At 36.9% G+C, this 26,616-nt stretch overlaps 3 protein-coding genes across 4 annotated transcripts; 2 read left to right on the forward strand and 1 right to left on the reverse strand.

Moving 5' to 3' along the window:
• Positions 1-892: 892 nt before the first annotated feature.
• Positions 893-1,300, forward strand: LOC142504343 (uncharacterized). Its single transcript, XM_075617220.1, has one exon. It carries the CDS (start codon positions 893-895, stop codon positions 1,298-1,300), a length of 408 nt encoding a protein of 135 aa, XP_075473335.1.
• Positions 1,301-2,848: 1,548 nt separating this feature from the next.
• On the forward strand, positions 2,849-14,114 carry LOC142555066 (uncharacterized). Of its 2 annotated transcripts, XR_012822318.1 has the most exons (13): positions 2,849-3,401; positions 4,466-4,582; positions 4,692-4,878; positions 5,062-5,228; positions 5,319-5,493; positions 5,978-6,039; positions 9,953-10,034; positions 11,490-11,547; positions 11,736-11,836; positions 12,190-12,273; positions 12,350-12,420; positions 13,703-14,034; positions 14,071-14,114. XR_012822318.1 is itself a non-coding variant. In XM_075665721.1 (12 exons), exons 1-12 carry the CDS (start codon positions 3,070-3,072, stop codon positions 13,827-13,829), a joined length of 1,563 nt encoding a protein of 520 aa, XP_075521836.1. In that variant the 5' UTR covers positions 2,849-3,069; the 3' UTR covers positions 13,830-14,114. The 2 variants fall into 2 exon arrangements, 1 of the variants encoding a protein (XP_075521836.1); XM_075665721.1 differs by having other exon boundaries at positions 13,703-14,114.
• Positions 14,115-15,048: 934 nt separating this feature from the next.
• LOC142555067 (uncharacterized) lies at positions 15,049-26,151 on the reverse strand. Its single transcript, XM_075665722.1, has 3 exons — positions 24,651-26,151; positions 17,094-17,533; positions 15,049-16,784 (listed from the first exon to the last, which is right to left on the reverse strand). Exons 1-3 carry the CDS (start codon positions 26,100-26,102, stop codon positions 15,314-15,316), a joined length of 3,363 nt encoding a protein of 1,120 aa, XP_075521837.1. The 5' UTR covers positions 26,103-26,151; the 3' UTR covers positions 15,049-15,313.
• Between the last annotated feature and the right edge of the window lie 465 nt (positions 26,152-26,616).

Raw genomic sequence — 26,616 nt, forward strand, 5'->3', positions numbered from 1 at the left:
TTGCTAACTCAATAGAATCATTAGGTGTGAATGATGCATGTAAGGATTTTGAGGTTGATAAATGAGGGTTGAATGACTGAACTGGCTGGGCGGATAGCGCATTAACCCGAGGACCTATGTATTGCTAGTTTTTCCACATAGTTATTAATTTTAAGTTACTTTAAAGATTTTCATGACTTTTTTGGAGTAAGAGCAGTTTTTTAGAGGAGTTTTATGTTTATGCTACTTTTGAAAAATACTAGCTTTAGGTTTGGTTGGACGTTTACGGTTTTATAACTTTTACTGCAATTTTTGGATTTTTGAGTAAAATAAATGTTGAGTTTATTTGAATGGTGCAAAGTATATATATTTATAAGTATGGTTTGACCTTTTGGTTTTAAAAAGAAAAAAATTCTAGTACATTTTAATGAAAAACGAGTTAGATATGTTTCAGTAGGGTATCTGAGTAATGTTCTTGTAAAGGGTTTGTGCGACCGCCAGTTCCAGAAAGCTTCAGTCGTCAAGCCTTAAGTCTGTAAGTTTAAATGTTTTAAATGATTTTTAATGATGACGCCTACATGTTTACGTGATTTATATGCTTAAGTTACATGATTAAATGATTTTTAAAATTAATTAATATTTATGCTTAAGTTGCTTGATAAAGGATTTTTATATGATGCATGATTAGAAGTTTAGATTTAAATGCATGTTGGTTACATTTAGAATTTGGAAAACGTTCCTATATAATACCTTCTAGACACGCACTTAGTACTGATAGGCAAGCCGATACTCATGAGGACCGTCAAGAGAATGCACCCCACCTCCTAATGGGGATGTTGCTACACGTGTTCTAGAGGGCATGACATGTTTGTTTGATCAGTAGGCACAACACGCTCCGAGGCCACAACACGATATGTATGATAAGTTTTGGAGGCTGGGTCTGAAGGAGTTTTCAGGCACCACCGACTCATTTTTTGCTGAGGGTTGGATTAGATCTCTTGAGGTGCATTTGCATTATCTGAATATGGGGGATGCTGATCGAGTTAGGTGTGCTACTTATATGCTGCGAGATGATGCTTCTCTTTGGTGGGAAGGAGCTGAGCATGATGTCAATCTAGCCACCCTCACTGGAGTGCAATTCAAGAACATTTTCTACGAGAAGTATTTTATTGGTTATGTCAAAGGACGCTTGGAGAGGGAGTTTATGACTCTCCGTCAGGAGGAAATGTATGTGGCTGAGTTCATTAGGGGTTGTCGCTTTGTGCCCCTCATTGCGAGAGACGCTGCTGAGAAGTTGAGGCATATCTCAGATGGCCTTTGACCTACTATACGCCATGATGTGTTGTTGATATGACCGACGGATTATGCAGCTGCCACTGCTTGTGCTTTCCAAGCTGAGCAAGCCTTAAAGGATATTGATTTTGAGATGCAGTGCAAAAGGCAGTAGAATCAGCAGAACTTTCGGCCAATCAAGAGGCAGTTTACGAGGCCTCCCAAAGCTCAGGGGCAACAAAAGCCCCAAGGACAGTGGAAGAAGCTAAGGCAGTAGAAGCCACCGTAGAATTCAGGTGCCTCAAAGCCTGAGGAGAGGCAACCGTGCAACCAATGCAACAGTTTCAACTTTGGCAAATGCATGTGGGGATCATTTAAGTGCTTCATTTGCAAGGAGGAGAGCCATAAAGCTGCGGATTGTCCAAGGATCAAAGTTGATAGGCTCGATCACGGCAAGGTCAAATTGAATTCAATTGTTCAATCTCTTTTTGAAGCGATTCATCTTCAAAGCTTCGTCTGCCATGATGGATGGAAAGTAAGTTTTCAGTGAGTGGAACTTGGCTGAATATTCCGGTATTGTCATGTCTGCTGCTTGGGCCAAGCTTTCAAATTTTGACAGCTTCTAAACCCAAAATTACGTCGGGAAGTACTGCTTCAAAAATACATCACAGGAAACTCTGCCAAGTGATAGGTCTCGCTCCTAACATAGATGGTGAAACTCTTTCCCACCACTTTTCAGTTTTGTCCACAAGGAAATGTGTAACAACGTCTACTCTGATGTCTTTTGACACTTCGAGCAGTTGAAGATGGTTCTGATCTATCTCCTCCATCCAGTTCTATCCAACTTCAAGATCAGAGTTCCCATTAAAACTTGGGATTATGGAATGGGGGAGGACTCATATTGGTGTTGGGCCCCTTTCTAAATTGGAGGTGACAGTGGTGGCTGATTAGAAATAAGGTAGGCAAACCCTTGCAGCATGGTTGCCACTACAGTGGTTATGGCCAAAAATATGATTGACTTAGGGCAAACCATGGAGGTGGTGGTGGTGCATCTTAATCGTTGCGATTGTGATTGCGAGTCTATCATCTTAATTAGCTTCACTAACTGTTAGCCTCCAAATGATGGTCATTATCTGTCATTATTTTCAATGATTTCGAGTCAATGCATCAATTATAAGTTTAAATCAGCAAGTGTCTGTTGGGATGGTCTGCTGAATTTCGTGACGCTTGAACTAGGCTACTAACTGAATTTTGAATTGCCAGCTTTGCATGACTATTGAGATTGCTAGCTCCACTAAAATTAAGAATTTAAATATTAAATTTCAGATTCAATTATTGCCACTTGACCACGTCCCATTTTCATTTATAATCTAAACTAAGAAATAAAACGTATCTTTAAAGGATAATCAACATATGGTTTCCTTTATTCTAATTTACCTTTCACGAGAAATTGGATAAAATAAGGGAAAAAAAACATTGAAATCGATTTTTATTGACCAATCCGAATTCTCTCCCTGTGTTTATAATGGCCTAAAAAGGTCCCCAATATATACAATATATTGATATATTTATTATTATATATATCCTTGTTAAATTTTCGAGGCGGCTTCGGTTTTCCTTTTTCCTGATTTTCTCTCGCGAAGTGTCGTCATCTGCTGCTTTGTGTTGAATTTCTCAATTCTCACACTCCAAATCCATTCTTCTTCTCTTCTATTATCTTCCGCACTGTGATCATATAAAATATAGAGAAATTTGTTCTAATTTCGGAAGCTATATCGTTCTACGCTGTGATTTTAGACGTGCGAACTGTAGCAATCGATGGTGACGATGTTGCAGAAGCATAATCCGAATCCGAATCCGAATCCGAATCCGACGATTAGGTCCCCGAACAATCACATTCTGGAAAATGATCTCGCCAGGATTCGTTTGTCTGACCTTTTGGCGTATGATGGGGCTCCTGTGGGGCCTTACTTGAGGGCCGTCGACGCCTTGTCCGCTTCCCTTGGCAGGATGAACGCCGCAGTTATTGTACTGGGATCAGATGATGCTGCCTTGATCCGCTGCGTTATCGAGTCTTCACGCTTCTATTTTCGGACGAGGGTCCAAACTGGAAAGGGCGCTCGAGGGGTTTATACCTATAGGGCTGGAAGGTAATGAGATTAATGTTTTTCTTTTATTCATTTTTTTTTTCAATTTGCTTTTTCATAATCCTATCAGTTAGTGTGCTTGTTGGTCATGGGTACTAGCTGTTCTGGTTAAATTAAGGGAATTTATAAGGCTCTGTTGGAGATTCTCAGGAGCTCAAAATTTTGGAAGGATTACCGATGTAATCACTTGGGTTTTACTTTTGGGTTAATCTTCCTGGCTTGAGTGATAAGACATCATAGAGATTTATGTCAATAAGCTCTCGAATTTGCTACAATTGTGAGATTACACTTCACCTTATATGAAAGGAGGAAGTTATAACCATTGATGAAGAGACAGCTGTGAAGCTTAGATATTGAATTTTTAGAAAAAATGTAATGTAGCTGAACTTCTTGCTGCATTTGATGGTCTTTGGCAGCATCCAACTGGCTCAGTAGCACTAGAGTGTGATGCAAAGCAGAGGTACAGGGGTTACTTTTTTGCCCTTAGTAGCCATTTATAGAGCTTTCATATTGCTAAAAAGTATGGACTTTGTTACGATTCGATGGGGATATCTTATTTAAAAAGAAATCATTGTAGATTCCATTTTATATTGAATGTGAGAAAAACTTGAGTGAGGTATAAGTGTTGGTAAAGGAACATACATGCAGAATTGAATATTGAGTTCTCTACAATTTTTAAAATAGTTGAATATATGCTTTAACTTTAGGGATGTGAGAGAACTTGTTGGAAGATGAAGACATTGTGTTTGATGACTTTGTGAAAAGTTATGAAAAGTCAAATGTGAACGGAAAAACTTATATAACTCATCTTACATTGAAAACCTTTAATGACGTGCTTGCTCTGTAGTGATGGAGTTCAGCAGTTCAACCCATTGGCATGTCAGTTGATTTTTGAAATTATTGTTCCACATTCCATATTTGTGTACTCAAGCTGTTAATAAGTTGCATTTTAAATTTGACATATTAGCTTTAAGTTTGCCAGCCTTTTTCTCTTTTCCACATGTTCGGCTTGTGTCCTTTGGGTCGGTGTTCTGACGCACTACTGCTACTACTATTTTATTCAATAGGCCTTTGGAAGATGTGGACTCATCTCCTCCATGCATGGCTGACATTTTTAGATGCATGGGAAGGGTGGCTCGGGCTGCTTTATGTGCAATTGCAAAGCACCTTCGATTGCGAAGCGAGTGTGAACCATGACTATGATCTCTTTTCTTTTATTGTTATTATTACTGTACAACTGTTATAAACATCCCCTTTTCGCTCTGTACTTACCACTTTATGCAATATCTGCAGTGCTTTTAATCATTTGCTTGATGATAGCCCGTTGCCTGCTAATGAGCCATCATCATCAGTTCTTGTCGCGACATACTCTCAATCATACTCAAAAGGAAGATGTGCTGTCAGTGGAGGGAGTTCATTGGGTTGTGAAGTGGAGAAGGGTTTGTTAACATTAATTTCTTCAGATTCCTCTGGTCTTCAGGTTTTCTTTTATTTATGCTTATGAGCTAAAAACATACTTAGTTTTGTTAAGGATGTAGTTTCAGATCTTTCTATTATTTGTGTTGGTTCATGGCCTTTTCATATTTTCAGGGCCTCATTGTATTTCGTGGATTGAAAGTGTTATGGTTCTTAACATATCTTTTCTTTCCTTTTTTTATCATAGGTGTGTGACCCCAAGGGCCGTTGGTATCAGGCAGATAGCGGCTTAGCACCTGGTGAACTTCTATTGCTTACAGGGAAGGCTCTCGGCTACGTCACTGCTGGCCTTAGGCCCGCTGCTTCATATAGAGCTGTGCTTGATAATTCTCTGACGACATCTTGTGGTGGAAGGTATACTTTTTTTTGGAAATGGTTAGATTGTTGATGTGAGTTTCTACTGGAGAAATTTTCTTACTGAGAGCCTGACTAACTACCATCTAGGACAGCACTGGCATTTAGGCTAATGCCACAATGCAATGCAATATTGGATTGCTCCTCCATTGCAACAGCGGGGAATGTAATTCCTGAACGCTTTGTGCCAATCTCTGTAAGCCGATTTATGGATGACCTTTCTGCCGAGGACGATGTTCCACATAACCATATTGATGATGTTTGTGTAAGAACTGTTCCTAGAATTTTTTAAAAGCAGTCTATTATTGTAAATTAATTAAACTAGTTTGTTTATTTAATTTAGGCTGGTCACATTGCATCCTGTCTTCGTGTCAATTTTAACACATCAGAGAATTTTCAAGTTTAACAATCTGTTAATTGTGAGACATAAGTCGTTGGATCTTATATGTAATTCATACCATATTATTAGCTTTGAATATTCGATGTATGTTCTGCCTCCAATTTTATTTAAGACATTCAGTAAGTGTATTTGACCCAAAAAGATATTTTATTCCTTATTTCAATTTTTATTGATGCTCATGGCAACCACTCCCTTGATTGTAATCTAGTTGTCTAGCCTCATCTGTGGTATACCGCTACTGTTGCCAATATTCGTTCATGTCAACCTTCGCATTATTATATGGGAACCTGATAACACCTTTTGAACTATACAATATGTGATTGGTTCTAATTTCTCTCTTCGTTGACAGATTCCTAGAGCTAATTCGAACAGGGAGCCATCGCTGAGAACTGTTCTGTCTGATCCATTATCGTAAGTTAGAATGACTATGTTAGAATTTGTTATTTTCTTTTTTTCCACTATAAATATTTCTTGGTAAAAAAGTTTCATCCTTGGAATTCGAATAGTTTTGATTGTGTGGTGCGATTTGGTAGGATTTTCTTATTTTTCAATTCATTCTAGATTTTTAATTTATAATTTGCCTAAACTGAACATATTCACAAAACTTTTAGATTTACTATGTTTGCTGGTTGGAGAAGTTTTAGTGGTTTGAGTTTACCTCAAACTTTATCTGCTACTTTTATTTATGTCATGACCAATGAACACATGGAGGTCATGTGGTAGTTTTCTATTTTCGAGTTGTCTATAGACTATAAATAAATTTTTTTCCTAATAGGCATTGAATTAGGTACTAAAAATGTAAAACAATAAATAACGTTATCCATATCTTATATTATTATTAACTTTTAAATTTACTTTCATGTTTATTGTATATTAGCAAAGTTCTAAAAAGCGTGAAGCCCGAGGAAGCGGCAAGGTCAAGCTTGAAGCTTTACAAGTTTAAGCGGGAATAGTACGAGATTAATCGTGAAAATTTTTTTTTAACTATAATTTTAAATTATATCAAGTCAATCAATAAATTTAAAAAACAATAAACCTACAAAATTTAAGAATAAATGCGTAACTTTACTATCAAAAGCAGCCGTTAAAGAAAATATAAGTGTCTTTATGGTTCTTTTATTTAAAAATGTTACATTATCAAATATTTAATTTTTAAAATTTAAAAGTTAATTTATATATATATATATATATATATATATATGTTAACTTTAGTTCAAAATAGAAATTTAGATTTAACTTAAATTCTTTTCTAAAAAGCTCACGCTTAATCGCACTTTTTTCTTTTTTGACGTGGCCACCTTAGATTGACCGCTTTTACCATGCTTTTGCCTGAATCAATAGTGTTTCTTCGCGCCTCATGCTTAATCCACACTTTTTCGCGTTTTTTAGAGCATTGTATATTAGGATCACATTCCGATATCATTTTATGTATAATATTATAGATAATATTTATGTGAGATTTTACATCTGTATTGTCAATATTTTGTGTACTTAAGACTAGTTAATAATTCCACTAAAATAATTTATGAAGTGAGAATATAAAATTTAGTGACATGTCCTATCAAATCAAACTAATATATTTATATCATCGTAAAATTTGCAAGGAATTGGAGAATTAAGAAGAATATTGATTGCCATTATCTTAATTTAAATACTTAATAACATAGACAACTAGGTGTGATTGAAGTTAAGCTCTCACTTTAAAAATGAGAGCATCCAAAACACATTAATGTTATTGGAATATCTCCTTTCTAGGCACCAGGTTAAAATCTTGGAAATGCTGGATTAAAAATAAAATTTTGGTGTTCTATATCTGATCAGATTCGAGCTGGGGTTCCACATTTAGATGGCTGATGGGCCTTCTTATTACTTAGCATATGAAAACGTAGCCTGCAACTTGAGAAGATAATATCTTTAATAGTTCAGATCATTTAAGCATGCCTGGTTGAATTTACGAAATTATATGTTAATGAGGATCTGGAGGCTGATATTGGCACTCTTTTAATGAGTATCTCGTGTTGATATTGATTATGGCGATGTTCTTTTATTATGTGTATCCCCACATTTGGCTGCAAGAACTGAACTTTAGGTAGAATTTGGTTTGTAGAGTACGGCAATGATTTCCTTGACAAATTTCTTCTGTTTTTGAGACGTACTCTGTATATATCCACATATGGCTGGAAGAACTGTTCCAGTTAGCACTTGAAACTTATGGTTTTCAAGCATAACCATCCTTCAACTTTCTTCTCGTTGTACCTCTTCCAAAACTTCCATAATACGAAGAAGTCTGATTTAACATCATCTTATGTCTATCAGTAAATTATTATTGCTGTAGGATTCTAAATTAGGACAGTCATCTTCTATAAATGATGACAGTGAATATCTAATCCACTGTTGTAATCATTTTTAAAAAAACTTCATTTATAAAATATTGTTTCCTATCAAAAAAAAAATATAATCTTAGTACCTACTTATCATACTTAAATTCGTGTCGTTTTTCTCTTCATAAAGTTGATTGCCCAATCCGTGAGTTTGGTTTTTTGGCGTCACATTATGCAGAATTGCATGTGGCTGAATCTGGCATGAAAACCACTTTGGTGAGGTGTCCAACCTAGCTTTTCCATTTCATGACCAGCAATAGGGGTAGCCTCTTGTCTTGCAAAATTACTTCTGTTTTTGGGTTGGGTGATTTGTAAGGCGGGTGTATAGAATCATGTGATCTTGTCTATTCCTATGACTAAAAGATGATTTTACCACCAAAGTTATGCTATACAATTAAATCAGTAGCTCATGTATTAAGGGTCAAACAAATAAAAAAAATTGCACACCATTTGGTGCTAAAAATAATATACTTTTGTGGCTCAGTTCTACAATAGTTTGAGCTTAAAATAATTCAGTTATTTGTATCTATCAATTTATATTCCATCATTTATCATCTCATCCTGTCATAAGCCAAGCGAGGACGGGAAAATTGTGTTCACATCGAAATGAAAAGTACTTACTTTTGAATTGGAACAAAGTACTAGAGTTTTATAAATATTTCATCAGATTAATCTTTAATGTTTTGCCATAATATTAGGTAATTGGCATTGGATTCGAACTATAGAACTTAGAATCAGCTGATTATCTTCCTAGATCTGATAGAAAACCTCAATTTTCTCATTCTTTGTTAATTTCATGTATAGCGGTCCTAATCACTAGATATCATACTAGAACAATAAACTAATGGTGGAAATAAAATCAGAGACTAACCATGCATTGGAAAGTTGACCTACTAATTGAGGGGAAATGCCGAGAATCGGTTCTTCCATCAAGGGATTTTATTATATTTTTTTGAAGAATTTTTATTTTGGAATCCTGTATGAAGTTGTTGTTATTTTAGATACTTCTCGTCTCAAGTATTAAAAGCGTGCGCTTGGCTGTGCCTAGGCGATAGGCCCAGCCGGGCGCACCCATTGCGCCTTGGTTATTACCCAGGCGAAGCACTTGAAACAAGCGCGCTTAAAGTGTGTGCCTTTGCCTAGGCGTGAGGCTCCGAGAGGCGTAAAAGCGTGCGCTTTAAAGAAGTGGACTGATATTTTGTAGATGAATAAAAATTGACTCGAACTCAACCAATTTTAAAGTCCAATTAGCAAAACCCCGGCTATTCAATGATTAAAAAAACCCTATTGTCACTCATTTATGCAAGACATTTTTAACAGAAAGTTCATAAGTCGTCTATTCAAACTTTTACTGTAATCTTCCTTCTGTTACGATGATGATGATAGTTTAGCAGAATGATGAAGAATTTGATGATTTAAATGATACTGTAATCCTTTATTCTAACCTTTAATCTAATTCTTCTACCCTCATGGCTCATCATTGTTTTCGACGACGACGACGACGAAGACGATCATATAGTTGCAGGCATTAAAAAAGAATTTGATGATTTAGATATTTAAAGTTTTTTTTAATATATTATGAATTGATGATTTACTAATGAGCTTTAGATGATTAAATTTTTTTTTCTGGTTATATTAATGGATTTTTATTTATAATGTTTGTTATCTTTGTGAAAAATATTTAATTTATATAATATAATTCATTTTATATATATTGAATTATAAAATTTATGTTAAATGTGCTTTACTTCGATAAAGCGTGCGTTTTGTCTTGCGCCTCAGGCTCCAGGATACCCTAGCGCTTTAGTGTGCCTTGTGCCCTAAATCACTATGTCGTGTTGCCTTTCGGAATTATTCATCAGTCGATCATAAATGTTATTTATGATGGGACCCTTGCCTTTGCTGATTATAAACTTTCTATTTGAAAATCGATAATTCTCCAGTGGCTCATTCCTTGATGATGCTATGCTTGTGTCTTGCGGACATTCATTTGGTGGTCTGATGCTGAGAAGGGTCATTGAAACTGTAAGAGAAATCAACTGTTGATCTTTCCTTTGGTTGGCTGCTTAAAGCATCTAACAATTTATGTTCTTGGGATGAGAAGCATATAATCATGATGCAAAGTTGACAAGCATAAATTGAAGTAGTTACTGAATTGCTAACATCAGTATTTACTGAAGTATGTGTTGATTGAAGCTGTTTCTACTATTCAATTATTTTTTCACGTGAGTAGGCTTTGAGGTTTATCCTTCGCTTCGCCTAATATGTAGCTTATGATGTGGAAATTTCAAAGATAAAAGACTTTTAATTTTAGAAGTGGATCTTTTCCTAACCTTTTGAAATATGCGAAATGGTGCAGTTACTTTTCATTATTTTTCAGTGTTTGATTAGTTTTTCAGGCAAGTGGGCTAGTCGTTTATGCAGTAATCATGTACCTCTCAAGAGTACCTGAGGTTCTTAAGTAATTTACTCAATTTGAACTAATTAAGTTTAAAAAAATAGTTAAATTAGTGTTAATATGAAATGAGCAGTGTTTTGATTTTAAAGCAGCTTGCTGCAATTAACACTTAAAAAATCCATAACTTGGGCAACTAGAAACTATGTGGTAGCACTATGTTGTAAAATTTTCTACTTTAAAATCGATAGGAATTTAATTAAATCATGGCAGGATTCTCTAATGCATTCATTAGCGGCAGTTAGCATAACTAGGTGTGAACAAGTTTATTTTATTCTATTTAATAACTTCCCATATTTCTATGAAAGTTTAACTGAAAACACATTATCCATTTGTGAAATTTAGATTTTGCCTAATTCCATGAAAGAAAATGAATTGTTTCTTTAATCAGTTTTACTTAATTATATAAGATAGTTATGGAGCACTTCTAACTTTGTACTCTCATTTTCAAGGCCCGTCATCAAAATATTTTAAATAAATGGTTAAATTATTTGTAACTTGTGCCGATCAAATACTAATCAATGGATTAAATTCGACGGATTCAATCATATAGAAAGATTGGAATTAACATCATCGTGATTGATAAGTGTAGCCGATAAACTATTGAATAAACATGAATCTGAACTGAAAAGTATTAGAAATTTTTTCAAGATGACAATATAATGCTCAAGCATTTTCTTTTTTTTTGCTTCGAGTGATGCTCTAAATTTGCCAGTATTCTTTTATCTTTAAGATTCTAACGAAAAATTAAAAGAAATAAAAAAGGAAGAACTTCAAAAATTCAACTGCCATCTCTATTTTTTACTGAGGTTTTTGGTGGCGCTTTATTTGGGAACAACACCTCAACATCTTGAGACTTTTGAGAGCTGATTAGATGAATCTTTAACTTCATTTTATCTCCAATCGTTTTCTAAAATTGTACCACAATAAAGGCATTCACATTGTATTTGGAATTTTTTTTACCGTCTTTTTCCTTTTAGCTTTGGACAAGAAAGAATTATAATTTCACCATCTTTGTATTACAGTCCAAATGTACACTCTGCAATACTGAAATCGATGCTGCGTCACTGATCCCAAATCATGGTATGACCTTTTTTTTTTGATAGGAAACATAATTATATTATAAAGAAATTGTTTTACATAAAGAAATCATGGTATGACCTGTTTCATTATCTTGACCTCCTCTCACTCACCATGACTTTCAAACATTTGATCTTCAAAATTTCTCATTGTTTCAAGCTCAAGATGGTCTCTGACCCATATTTTGGCAGCATTGAGAGCTGCAGCTCTTGCAGTGAAGCACGAAGATGATCGAAGACTGTTTCATAACGCGGCTCTACGCAAACGGAGGAAGGAAGTGAGTGAGCACAGGGTAAGCGTTAATTGCTCACCTGCTTGTACTAACTTGTTTCACTATGCTGGAAACAATTGCTCAAGTATTTAAGGATCTGCCTAGTAAAGCCACTTGAAGTATAGCTTCTCTGTTCGTGTATTTATTTATGTATATCAATCCACTGCTTGTTCTCATTACCTTTGTTGCTTAAACATTTCTTTCTGTGACAACTATTGTGATAGAACATTTAGAAGTATGCTGAACGAAAATCTTGGGAATATATTATCAAACTTTTGTGATGGAACATTTAGAAGTATGCTGAACGAAAATCTTGGGGATATATGATCATCAGAAATTTACAGATATCGATGCTCATTTCTTCTACCCTTCAGGAAAATGGTGAAGTTACTGTAGAAAATGGATCACCTAGAGCTCTACATTATCCCTTCTCGGTAAATGAAAAAGTCGTTATTAAGGTAAATAATTCCCAATCTGTTTGCATTAATTTTTTTCCGTTTTGAAACATATTGTTGAAAGAACCAGCCATTGCAGGGAAACAGACGGACTCCTGGTAAGCTTGTCGGCAAGGAAGCAGTGATCACATCACAGTGCCTTAATGGCTGGTTAGTTACTTAAACGGGCACACCCTATAAATGAGACTGATTTATGTATCATTTTAGATTGTTGAAAATGATTTGTTCACGTGCTATATGCATGGGCTTAATTACTTTACCTACATTCAGTTGCATATATTGAGTCTCAACTAACACTCTTGATGGAGATGACACCTTGGTTTTTTTTTTATCGGTAAATGTAAAATATATTGACCAAAATGTTTAATTACAAAATACTCCAGGCATACTCGGGCTAATCATCCAAATCAATCCATATCAAGTGCAAACAAAAACCCACCAAAAGTATTGCCTAAGCTAGCGCACTTCCAATCGAACTAGTAGGATGACACCTTGGTTCTGCTTCTAATTAGGGAGACTACTAAACTAGCCTATTGGTGGCATATGTGAAGCCTTGGCAAGCTTCACAATTTTAAGCTCGAATACCACCAAAATGCAAGTAAAGCGTTGATCCTTTACAAAGAATTAACTTGTGATTGTCATTTTTATTGAGAGGTGACCTAGGTATGGTCCATATGATATTTAAAGCAATCTTTTACCTATATAAACTCGGTATGCCACAAAAAGGTACAAATTCATTCACTCGGCACTTTCGAGAAAAAAGTTATTGCTGTTAATTCCTGTTTTCTTTTTCTGGTTTTATTCTCTTTCAATTTTCTCTTGTGTTTGTTGGTTGATATTATGTATTTACGTTTTGTTGCTTTGTTTTGAAGTTCCTAGTTATTAATCACTGCATGTGTTTAACTAGGCTAAAGAGCACTTCGAAAGTAGCCTCTCCGAACTGATTCCTTGTTATTACTCTATCTCTGCGTAACCTTGTTTCTGTTTGCCATGTGATATCCTGCCACAGGCCACAAGTCGAAATTTTCTTGCTTTAGCTCATGAAATATATGAAGATTTTCATATTCTTTCTGCTTACAATCAGTCGTTAAACAGAACAATGAGCATTATGAAGAGGATGGAATCGGGAAGGGAGGACTGGCTGGCTCCTTGTTGATCAAAATCATTGTCTGAAAATTCACATTTAAAGAATAAAATGCGATTTAGGGCTATAAATGTCAGCCTTCTTTAGAATCTTAAGTAATTCAGATGAACTCTGAAAATATTAAATTGTCGACACTATATCAAATTGAAAAAATGTGAGGTGTTTGTGGTTAAAGAGGAACATAAGCGGATATTTTTTGTGGAACTAAGTTACTGAAGAACTGTGGAACCTGCGTGAAAACTACTATTCGAGAAAATTTGAAGGATGCCATATTGCTTATTGTTGCAGGTACTTGCTCAAGATTATTGAGAGTGGTGAAAACGTTCGACTACAATATCGCTCTTTAAGAAACATTCTGACCTCCCAAGATTCAGAGGATAGACGTGACTTACAACCAGCTCAGAATAGCAGCTGATCTGCCTTAATTTCGAGATAACCTCTCGCTTGAGGTTGGAAGATATGATGTATAGCTATATTTATTGAGTGCTACATAATCTAGGGACAGGAAAAAGTCATGGGAGAAGCAATCCTTTTTTGAATTAAAGGGTTGGTTATATTCATGTTTAGGTATTGTTGTGGTGGTTAACAATCAATAGAAGTAGAGTTGGTGACATTGCCATGTCGCGGATTTGCTTTTGCTTTTGCTTGTTGGAAAGTTCGCAAAAACTAACAAAAAGAACAAAAGAATCGAAGCATCCGACAACTCCAGATTCAAGTTAATTAAGGTCTGTACTTTTGGATAAAAATTTGTACCGAAAATATAGTTGTGCTATGCCCCACCTTCCCCTTTACCCACTCCCTCCAATATTTGAATTATATCCTAGATTGGTTTTTTTTTAAAATAAAAAAAATAAATGTAGCTTCATGAACAAGCAACTGTGAAATCTTAAAAAAAATAAATAAATAAATAAAGCAACTGTGAAATCTTTGCTTACAAATACACTGATAAATCAAGGAATGGATTCAAAATATTCCATTGTTTGGTTTGAAGAAAGAGCATGTGAAACAATCGCATGGGCTGTTCCATTTGCAGATTGTGGATTATATTTTACTGAATTTGCACTATGTTGGTTGCAACAAGTGTTTGATTAAATTCGCTCATTTCACTGAAACCCAGTTCGCCATCGCACCTCGATCGCTTGTAATTTTCTCCTTTGATGAAAGTGATGCTCTGCCAGTGTAATCACTGGGGGTGTACGAATCAAACCGATATGAAAAAACTTTTAAACTCTAATTATATATATATTTAAGCTCGAATTTGATTCGAAACTCAAAAGCTTGAATATGTTTTGCTCGAACTCTGTTCAAATTAAGACTTATGTTTGAGTTCGACATAAAATATTTAAACATGTTTGTGATTTATTCGAAAATAAATACCAAAAGATTCAAAATATGTTTATTTAAGTTTAATAGATAATAAGCCATACACGAACCAAACGCCTGCAAAACAGGCCCACAGGCCCATGTAAGCAGATACCCCAACCACGTGTGGATCTTTATGGATGTCACTGGTTTGGTCAAAGGAACTATACATAGGAGAATCAAAAGGTATTAAAGCATGGAGTGGAGGGTTATTCCATTATTAGTGTGCTGAGAAAGAAGGGTGAGAATTTGCATTAAGATGATTTCTTGTCCTCAAAACAACGGTTTCATTATCATAAGCAAACATCATCTCATTAACAAAAATATGATACAATCAAAAATTATCGGAATGATTATGTTATGAAAATCCTATCTAATACGTCAAACTTACATTTGTGGCCAATTAAAATCCAAATGCAAGCACAGGAATGTCCTGTCTATTATACAAGGCTAACAACCAGAAAAAAAATATAAAATGAAATTCAAAGGCAGTATATCAGCAAAACCAGAATCCATTTCCGAGGTATGAAACATGTTTCAATCTAAAAAGAGAGCTTCCAAATAGTCATCAACGTAAGCTAGACATGGCCAGTGATCAGTTCTAATCCGAACAAGAGTCGAAACATCGTGTACTTCCATTTGGAAAAGGAGGTGGAATCTTGGCGGAAGGAATATCAAAATGTCAAAGACACCAATATTTTTCCTACCAGGGATTTGATCCGCACTCCCATCATCATCACCCACATACTTCAGATAAAGAGGGCCAACATTTGAACTAGATACCTCAAATAGAGGATCCGATCTGAAATCTTTCCACACCGTATCTTTTATCACCCCTCCAGCTCTCACCATATCAACAAGTCGTTCACCAGTAACACAAACCACAAAAGGTGCGAGGCACCGTTCAACAGCTAAAACTAGAGATGTCATAGGGACTTCAAGAAATTTTACCGATTGTGTTCCCTTGACTGCAGTAACCCCTTTGTCTCCTTTCAGGACAAATGTCTCCCTACCAGTGCTCGATGTTGTCTCACAGGCCTCCCACAATGCAGTAAATAGGTTCAAATAATAACTAGGTATATCATCATCTCCTTTCATATCATCTAGAAGAATAGCCCTGAGAAACATGTCTTCGATTCCCACTGGTATACTGCTAAGCTGTCCCCGGATAATCTGGCCATTGTCTGTATTAGTTTCAATAAAGACATCAACCAGACCTGGCACTGGTTCCCGCGGCTCTAATTCTAAACATACAGGAGCTTCGAATGTTTCTCTATGATCGTTATCCACTGGGACAATAGCTAATGCATCGGCTTGGGTCAAAGAGGAATCAATTTTAGTTGTTGAGCCAAGAAGAAATGCATTATGAAATGATGGAATTGATCCATATGGAGAAGAAGAACTGAACTTCAGGACAGTAGCATAAATGGCTGGTAGTTTATCCACTTCATCTGAAAAACTGTCAGTCGTAGTAGTTCCCCATACACTACAGAATGACTCAGCATCAAATTTCAAACTACAGGAAATCTTAATCTTGAGCCCAGGCATATGTCTATAGTCTGGAATGCATGAAAAATGCCTTCTCAATACTCCAACAATCTCTGAAACTTTAGAGTCCGTCACTCGTAGAGGCTCTTTTTGCTGTTGGAGACGTTCACTATCTGGGATAATTTCCATTCTTGCACCTACTGCAAGAAGTTCCTTTTCCTCGCTTGCTGGTTCATTATCCCTGATGCCTTCCAAGAAACCAGGTTTGTCAGGATTGATATCCAGATTTGGTAAAGACAGGGACCAAGACTGCTTTACCAACGAAGGTGTCACCCGTTCCACCTGAATATAGGAAGCAATATTGCTGGATTCTTTAAGGTCCTGTACAGTTTGAGGAGACTGTTTATTAAAGAATGAGCTAGGACGAGTGGATGGAGTTACGCCAGGCAAATTTTCCTCCGTGTTCAGTATTTGTCTGAGCTTCTTTCCCGGTATACAAACAAGTATTCGCAGGTAGAATCTGAAATCACCACCTTAAATAAGAGAAAAATTCATAACGTGTATTACTATGGTAAACTACAGAAACAGGGTCTTCAACTGCTTTTAACATATCTCCATTAAGTGAAGGTTTAACCCAAGTTAATCATATTAAACTGAATGTACAAATAACTAAGGGAAAGCTGCAGCAACAGAGTTGTTAAAACTGCATAAAATTATTTCAATAGCAGAATTTAGACATAAGTTACAGATACTTCGAAGATCATTCGTAAGCTAAGAAGTTTATGTATTGGATAAAATAGAGTCGGGAGGTAGGAAATCCGGATAATACCTTGCATTGTCACGAACCTCCAAATCAGGAAAATAAAGACATGTAAATGCAAGAAGACGAGATAATCCAGTAAATAAGTTAGAGCTGTGGTGGTGAACCAGCATTGTTCGACAAATGCCAAGAACTTTACTGCCATGATACCAAGATTTCAACCCTGTATTAGGACCATGTTTCCTTACAAGGAAAAGTATGAACTTCTTGAGGAGCTCTAGTAACCCACTCGGTGAAACTTTATCGTTTTCAGATATTCTTTCAAATATAGGGAAGTAAGATCCCAAGCTGTAGTCAATTTTGAGTTTTTGAAGCAGAAGTTTATCAAGTGTTTTAAGAAGATGCTCTCCCAACCAATGGTGTTTCTGGCATCCCAATAAGCGATCAATGCATGCAACAGTGACCGGAACCAATCCCTGAAATTCTGAAGTTGAGTCCACTAGCATCTTCTGCACAATAATAAAAGAAAAGATAAGCGTGTCAGTGCAGGTTATGTAAACAAGCCGCACATGGAAAACTTTGCTCATACTTCCTAGCAATAAAAAGTGTTGAAGATCTTGCATTAAGATAAATAAGATTTGTATTCAAAGTTAAATGAGGACGACATGTTGAGATAAGGATTAGACAGTGATTAGATAAGGATAAATAGTTATTTCTTTTTATTATATATATGTACTGTACGTTAATCAATAATTAAATGAGAATCTGATTTTCCTCTCCATTATTCAGAGCACATACCTCTTCTACAAAAAAGATAAAAATATTGAAGGCCCAACTACAATGCTATTAACACACCACCATGTGGTCAATGTCCCTATCCAGGTGAATATGCATCAATCGCCTGGTTTTGCACTCTTGAATTTATTTCTTTGTTATATCATCCAAAATAATACATAAAAAGGCGTAAAAACATTCAGCAAACCACCATATTAAAGTACGTAGAATATTGGATTATCATCAGCTTATTAAGATTGATAGGATCTTGTTTGCATTATCTTTTATATTTGAATTTTTAGGATTAGAATTATCAATATCTAGGTATCCCTAGGATTTAGGAATTTAGTTAACTTAGGAGTATATAAATTCATTGTATCTAACCATTATTTTTTGGAGCAATAATACAAGTGAAGCATTTTCTTTCACTGTTACTCTCTCAAACTACATGGTATCAGAGCCGCCGAGAAGAGCAAATTACTACATGGCTTTCACCAACCGTTTCTCCCACTTCCGAGGCCACACCGATCGCATCAACAGTGGCCGAAACCTCTTCCATTCACATAACGAACCACAAATTACATGGAGAAAACCTCATGCAATGGTCGCAATCCGTCCTTATGTTCATTCGAGGAAAAGTGAAAGAGTTCATCTCTAGCGCAGCGATATGCCCTGCTGCAACAGATCCAAAATTCAAGGTGTGGAATTCAGATAATAATATGATTATGTCGTGGCTAATCAACTCGATGACGACAGAAATCGGCGCAAACTTTTGTTATGCCGAACTGCGAGAGAGATATGGGATGCGGCTCACGACACCTATTCTTCCAAAGACAACACATCTGAACTATTCGGCATTGAAAGCACCCTTCATGACCTCCGACAGGGAAACTCCTCTGCCACGACTTATTTCACTGCCCTTACTCGACATTGGCAGCAACTCGACCTCTTTGAAGTCTAGGAGCGGAAATGCCTAGACGATGAAAAATGTTATCGGGCAATAGTTGAACAAAAACGAGTCTTCAAATTCTTACCGGGCCTTCATAGCATACTTGATGATGTGTGTGGTCGTATATTGGGGAGCAAACCACTACCTTATCTCCGTGCACTGTTCTCGGAAGTGTGCCATGAAGAAAGTCGCAGAAAAGTCATGCTAGGATCTCAACAACCTATTTCTACCACAGAAGCTTCAGCTCTTACTGCGCATAGGCCTTCATTTCCGCATAATGATCACTCGGGTGCTGCACAGTCTTCACAGCTCTTTAACAACGGCAGGAAATTCAAACAGGGACGCCCATGGTGTGAAAAATGCCGAAAACCCAACGACACAGTGGATACTTGTTGGAAAATCCATGGGAAACCCGCTGACTGGAAACCGGTTAGAGAAAGCCGAGCAAATGCAGCTGTAACAGAGAATTTGCCCCATGAACCCCAACCTTTCACAAAAGAGCAACTCGACATTCTCCAGCAAACGCTCAGCCAAACTAATTCAACACAAACCTCATCACTTGTTAGCACTGGTAATGTGGTACATCGAGGTATATATTCCATTGCTTTAGTTACACAACATGAGTTATCAGATTGTTGGATTGTTGCTTCTGGAGCCTCGGACCATATGGTGGGAAATTTGAAATCCTTTACACATTTTAGTTCTTGTAAGGATTCTCATTCAGCACGCATCGCAAATGGCTCATGCTCCCAAGTGACTGGTTATGGTTCTGTTCAGCTAACTCCTGATATTTTCTTTAAATCTATGTTATTTGTACCTGATCTAAATGCAATCTCTTATCCGTGAGTAAGCTCAACAACGATCTCAAATGCACAACTAAATTCCTTGATGATTCTCGTGTTTTTCAGGATTTGGCATCGGGGAAGATGATTGGCAGTGCTGACCTTTGTGGTGGATTGTATCTCCTAAAGATGAATGTTTCCAATAGAAGCTTGAACACCAATCCGCCACCACCTATTCCTTCATGTATTGTTTCGACTTTCAATTTAAATAAAGATAGTGAGATCATGTTATGGCACTATCGTCTATGACACTCGAATCTTTTGTACTTAGACAAATTATTTCCATCCTTGTTCAATAATAAGAATTCTAATTCTTTCCAATGTGATATTTGTCAATTGTCCAAACATACACGGTCCACCTTCACACCACAAAGTTACAAACCATCAAAACCGTTTTCACTCATTCACAGTGATATTTGGGGTCCCTCCAATGTGACAAACATTAAGGGTGCACGTTGGTTCTTATTGTTTGTCGATGATCACACACGTTTGTCGTTGGTTTTTCTAATGAAAGACAAATCTGAAACCTCCAACCTATTCAAACAATTCCACACCATGATTCAGACTCAATTCTCTACCAAAATTCAGATTTTACGTACAGACAGAACTCGTGATTATTTCAACACAGTTTTGAGAGAATACCAGCTCTCTCATGGGATTATTCTCCAAAGCTCATGTGTTGACATTTTCCAATAGAATAATGTGTTCGAAAGGAAAAACCGTCATCCCTTGGAAGTTACACGATCATTGTTGTTCACGAAAAATGTTCCTAAATGCTGTTGGGGGGATGCCATTCTCGCATCCGTCTATCTCATCAATTGAATGCCCTCACGAGTCCTAAAATTTCAGACACCTATCCAAACGCTCCTTAAATGTTTCCCCAACTCACACGTAGTTCATTATATTCCTCTCAAAGTGTTCGGATGCTTTGCATTTGTTCACATTCATTCCCACAACCGCAACAAACTCGAACCACTTGCAGTCAAATGCATCTTCCTCGGGTATTCCCCAAACCAAAAAGGTCACAAAGGTTACTGTCCTATCTTAAAGAAGCTGTACACATCCATGGATGTCACATTCTTCGAAAATGATCCCTTTTATCCTAATTCTACACTTCAGAGGGACAAGTCAAATATAGAAACGCCAAATTGGGATCCCATCACAGAATATCTCGAACCAAGCACACTCCATACTGAACCAGAAACACTGCCTCTCGTGACCAGCAACCCCTCTATCTCTAATGACCAAAATCTCATCCAATCGATTTAGGTGTACTCTCAACAGAAACAATGCCATCAAAAGAGTCAAGATCCAACACAAACTCAGCCTGCTCATGATTCTTCCACGACATCAGATTCACGTAACCTTGAGAACGATATTCATACATTGGAAAATGATTTGGATGATAGACCTATTGCTTTAAGAAAAGGAGAGCAGAAGAAACAAACAGTAGTTGCTCATAGCACATGGGATTTGTGAAGGAATGTGGCTCAAGAGACTACTGTATGAACTAAAGATAGAAGAAAATCACCCCGTGGAGCTTATGTGTGATAATCAAGCAGCCATCGGTATATCCAAGAATCCAGTCCATCATGATCGAACCAAACACATTGAAGTAGATCGACATTTTAACAGTGAAAAGATTGAAAACAGGATAGTTGTGTTGAATTATATCCCCACTCAATTACAAGTGGCAGATATTCTAACAAAAGCAATTCATAGACCAATTTTTCAAGATTTGTGTTTCAAGCTAAGAATGATGAACCTATATGAGCCAGCATGAGGGAGAGCATATAATATTGGATTGTCATCAACTTATCAAGATTGATAGGATCTTGTTTGCATTATCATTTATATTTGAATTTTTAGGATTAGAATTATCAGTATCTAGGTATCCCTTAGATTTAGGAATTTAGTTAACTTAGGATTCTATAAATTCTTTATATCTAACCATTGTTTTTTGGAGCATGATACAAGTGAAGCATTCTATTTCTCTGCTATTCACTCAAACAACAAAGTACTTTAGTATTGAGAAGACTAGGGCATGAGATTGCATCAACTAAAAAAATTGCAAGACCATGAGCCCTCACTACCTCATCATTTGTATCCTCCCCATACATGCACGTGCACAAACAAAAATTAATGAACAGAGCACGATCAAAGGGAAAGAAAGGAACAAACTACTTCTCCCTCATTTCATTTTCCCTTCACCGTCTATACAAATAGAAGTGCAAGTGCATGCATGAACACACTTTTATGGATACCAATGATACCCCCACAATTAATTGATATCACATACTCATTTGATAAATTTAAACATATGAGAAAATTTTTCAAGGCAAACTTCAAAATTTCCAAATTTTTAAGTATGGTGAAACTTTGTTATTATCAGTTGGGTTTTATTTTATACTGGTAAAAATAATGAGAACATAGGTTGACAGGCATAAATTTGTATATAGATAAATCAAACAACATCCTAACATGCAAGAATCCTAATTAAGTTTGACTAAATCCCTTTTGGAATATCCCTGCTTATGCTATCACAACCTTGTGAGTTGTATTGCACATGTACCTGGGTATTATACAGCCTCTAATATATATTTTGTCATGGTCAGTGCCCTGGGACAAAGATTCTGACAAATGCTCTTATGAAGCAATGGTTCTAAATGAAAAATGGATTACACTATTCAATGCTTGAACTGCTCCACAAATTCCATGCAAAAAATACTTACACAGTAGTTTAATCTCTCTTTGAAATCAACTACACAACGTACGACATCCAAAACACACCATTGAAATTTTTTTAAGTCGTTTATAAAAAAGTAAAATACAATGTTCAAAATTTGCTTCCAGAAGGCCCATGGACCCAGACAAGGATCTATTCCCAAGTCTATGTGCTCTACAACCCTCAATATGCACAGGGCATATGCCTGCGTGCCATGTTCAGTGCGTCTTCTAACATCTTTACCAAACATGGATCTGCTCATGGCAGTAGACATGTCTTGTGCTATATTTCATTTATTAACCCAGTTGATAGCCAAGGACCGTGCACGGAACCTTGGGCTGTGCAGTGTGGTTGATGGGCTTGCCAAGTACCCAAACAAAGAGAGTTCCACAAATCCGTGAAACTTTGGCTTTTAGAGTGCACAACCCCATGCTTTATGCAAATGGGTTCGCATGACATGGACAAAAACCATAGGGATAGTGGTGCTATCAAATAAATTTTTATAACTTTTGAAAAGTAACTTTTTGGGTAATTTAATGACTATATGAGTCTTTATGTTTGCATTTCAACCACGAAAACATATGAAAGGAAGAAGCAATAATTCTTAAACCTTCATTCTAAAATTTTAAGCTCCAAAAATGCTTCCAATCATTAATTAGACTATAAATTCAAGATCCTCCATGTTGACAGATTTTTCTATCATCCTTCGAACTTTATTTTGAAGCTAGGTTGATTATGACTTCCCAAGCCTTAAATTTAAGTTGAATTACCTTTTAAAGGGAAATTTATACAAGTTTTATGAAAGAAACAAGCTTATTTAGTGAAGCTGTGACATTGTTTGTCCACCATGTGTATTTTTTGCTTGATTTTACAAATTTTTAAGTGTTCCACAAATAATATACCAAGAAATGGTTAAAATTGGATTTGGTGAGTCTAACAATATCCCAAGTCTTTAATAGTACTTGATATTGTGGCAAGGTTGGTTAATGGTTATCATGTTCATTTGGTCATTGAAAATTGATTTCGCTCGATGTACCTGATTCTCCTGACCCTGTACATGCCTCGATAAGGTATGCCGAATGTTACAGCCATTTAACACGTCACCTATTTTGTATTAGATTTATATGCTTACGTCGCCTGACGAGCCTATGAGATTGTTTTTCATGTTGCTATCCGTGCTTACGTCATGTTATACATGCTTAAACTAAAATATGTTTTGTTACCACAATTTTATCATTGCATCGTCACCCAGTCAAATTGTACATGTTTGAGCCTTGAGCCTTGTTCGGACGTGTATTCCTTCGGATTGAGGCAGATTTTGAGACTGTACGGAGGAGACATAGATGTTGGTCTATAAGGCGTAGTGGGACCACAATCATAGTTCAACAAGGCTCTAGTATACAGTAGTGGTTTGGCAAAGGATGGGCACTGCACATGACACCAACCCTTGTATTTTGTTGATACATAATATCGAAGGTACTATAATCTTTATTGGCTTCTGTTACTCCTCAGACTCGATCCACTGTTTTGACTACATAGCATGCACCACATCACATTTTATTTCATCCTATACATTTATTCATCTTTTTATTTTGATTGTTTCATATTGAGGTTGTACCTACCCCTTCGGAACTATTATTTTCTTTTTGAGTGGACGTGACAAAGAGCATGGGCGTAAGTGAGGGAGCCTCTGGAGGAGAACATGGTCACATTCATGTGGATCTCATGTATTTTAAATGCATTGTCGTTAAGCACAGGTAAGGGGCCGTCTCTGGAGGATAACATAGTTGCATTCATGTAGATTTCATATTTTTTTTAAACACGTTGTAGTTAACCTGGACTATCGTTGTAGTTAACCTGGACTATTTTGATATTATATGAGAGTGTTATGAGGATTTTATAACATTACTAGACATGCATGATTTGCATGGATTTTATTATATTTTTTACGGCTGTAAATTTATGATGATGTTTGTTACAATACTACAATAGTACTATTTTCAGTAATCAAAACAACTAGCACATTTTCGAACCCGTGTAAAAGATGGTCCAACTTACACTAATTTCTAAAAGGACCCAAAGGCCCCATATAATAGAATAATATTCTGTGGTCCAAACCTTTGCAAATAAAAACCTTCCATAATCAGCTAACTTATTATGTTTAATGAGCAGACATGCTAGTAGAGCCATGACATTGGTTACGAACTTTTTACTAATCCAAAAAACTAGAAACTTCGACAACGTTTAGAAATTTAACTAAACAAGTTCAATAAAGTAAATAAATGAGAAAAGAAAGGAAATTAACATATAATCATATATTCAATCCTCAGGCATACCTGAGCCATGACAAAGGTGTTAGATTGAGCAAGAGTACCGACGCAAGTTGAACAACCATCAGAATGCGGAGATGCGCCAACAAAAAGCTTGTGGAGTGTCCGGAATGCCACTGCATTTTCGGTGCTCCATGGAGGCAACAATTTGAAAGCTGATGTAGAAACAAGGCCATCTTTGAATAGCTTCACCTCGTAACTCTCTTTGCCCGCCTCCACACCATCTGAACCATCTTCATCTCCAGGACTACAGAGCAAAACAGAACAATATGCAATCAAGTCGAGCTTCAAAGCTTTCATAGCCAACGAATCAAAAATCGTGGGATAAAAACTTTTGCTCATGACGATAGTGCTTTTCTTTCTCCCTAAATCCTTAGTAGCAATCAAACCAAAGAAGCCTAGCAACCAGTGAAGCCCCAACAATCTGAAAACCAGATGATGCTGGGAGTCTTTTGACAACCACAAAAGGCGATGTGCAACCTCTGCTTCTTGCCCTTGAAAAGAGTCCAAAAACTTCAAATACATTCCCAAAAAAGCATGGCAAAGCAGTGGTTCATACGTGCTGAGAAGCCCTGAGAACTGCACCCTTAATAAAGAAGCCTGAAGTTCTAGTTCTTCAGCTACAGGAAGTATAGCAACCATAAACTCCATCAACCCAAAGGGTGTCAAATTGAGCGGCCACTCGAGCAAAAATGCCATAACTCTCCTCAACTCCCTATAAGATGTCTCATTCTCCTTCCACACGAAATCACAACCACTCCCATCAATCAAAAACTGTGGAACGTTAAATGGGATCAGAGGGATGGAAGCATTATTAATGGAGGCGAGAAAGCTAGCACCGGGTTTCAGCTTTACAACATTGAGTAAAGTTGTGGACAATAGCAGGACATAACACTGAGATACATGGGTTCGTTCACTCTGGCATAAAGCCCACAAGTGGGGAAGCACTTCGGAAAGCAAACAAGGGAATGCCAATTCCAGCTGCCGCAAACACTCACAGGCGATGCCCCGGGTGTGACTATCGACTCCATGATTGGGCCGATTGATAATAGTCAACAACAGCTCGACGAGATCAGTAACAGGAGAGATGATGGCTTTTAAACCATCGCCATCATGGTCTGAGGTGTGTGAGATGAAGATGGTGGTGGAGGAGATGAGAAATTGATCTTTGAGAGGAGAAGGGTGAACGACAGAGCGAAGGGAATCGAGGAGACGAGAGAAAGAACGGGTAGAGAAGAGGGAGGCGGAATTCTGCTCGACGAAGGTGAGGAGGTTGAGTTTGAGCTGGAGAGAGAAATCCTTGCGGAGGAGGGAAGAGAGGCCGAGGTGGAGGAGAGGAGTGGAAGAGTAATTGAGGGAGGTCCACCGGTGCATACGGGCGGCGCCGCCGTGGTTGTAATCGTCAATCAGCGACTCCCATTCGACGGGGGACAGGGGTTTCAGGGACGGCTCCGACATACCTTAGCCCTCATTCACCCTTCTCCCATTTATTTGAACGAAAACTTTATTTATTTTTTAGATAAAATATATATTTTACAGGTTTTTTTTATAATTAATTTAATTTTTAAAATATATTTCAAAAATAATTTTAAAAAAAATTCAAAATTACTGCAATCCGTGCTTACGAAGCACGGACCATGAAAAAAATTTCAAAATTACTGCAATAAGCACGGACCATGATCCATGTGGATCATGGTCCGTGCTTGCTCCAACGTGGAGCGTCCACGCTTACAAAGCGCAGACGCTCCATCGTCCATTCTGGCACGGACACTTGTCCCATCTCTTCTCTCACACCCCTTATCTCTCCGTTCTTCTTTTTTCATTTTCTCCTACTTCCCCTCCTTCGTTTACCCTTCCATTTTCATTTCTTCATTTCTCTGTCTATCTCAATTTCTCCCTTCGTCAAGATCGACAATTTATTTCAGAATGACAGATAATCGAGGTCCAGAAAATCCCAGTGTTCTTTATTTAT

This window comes from Primulina tabacum, chromosome 9, assembly GCF_025594145.1.
Source record: "Primulina tabacum isolate GXHZ01 chromosome 9, ASM2559414v2, whole genome shotgun sequence".
Lineage (NCBI taxonomy): Eukaryota > Viridiplantae > Streptophyta > Magnoliopsida > Lamiales > Gesneriaceae > Primulina > Primulina tabacum.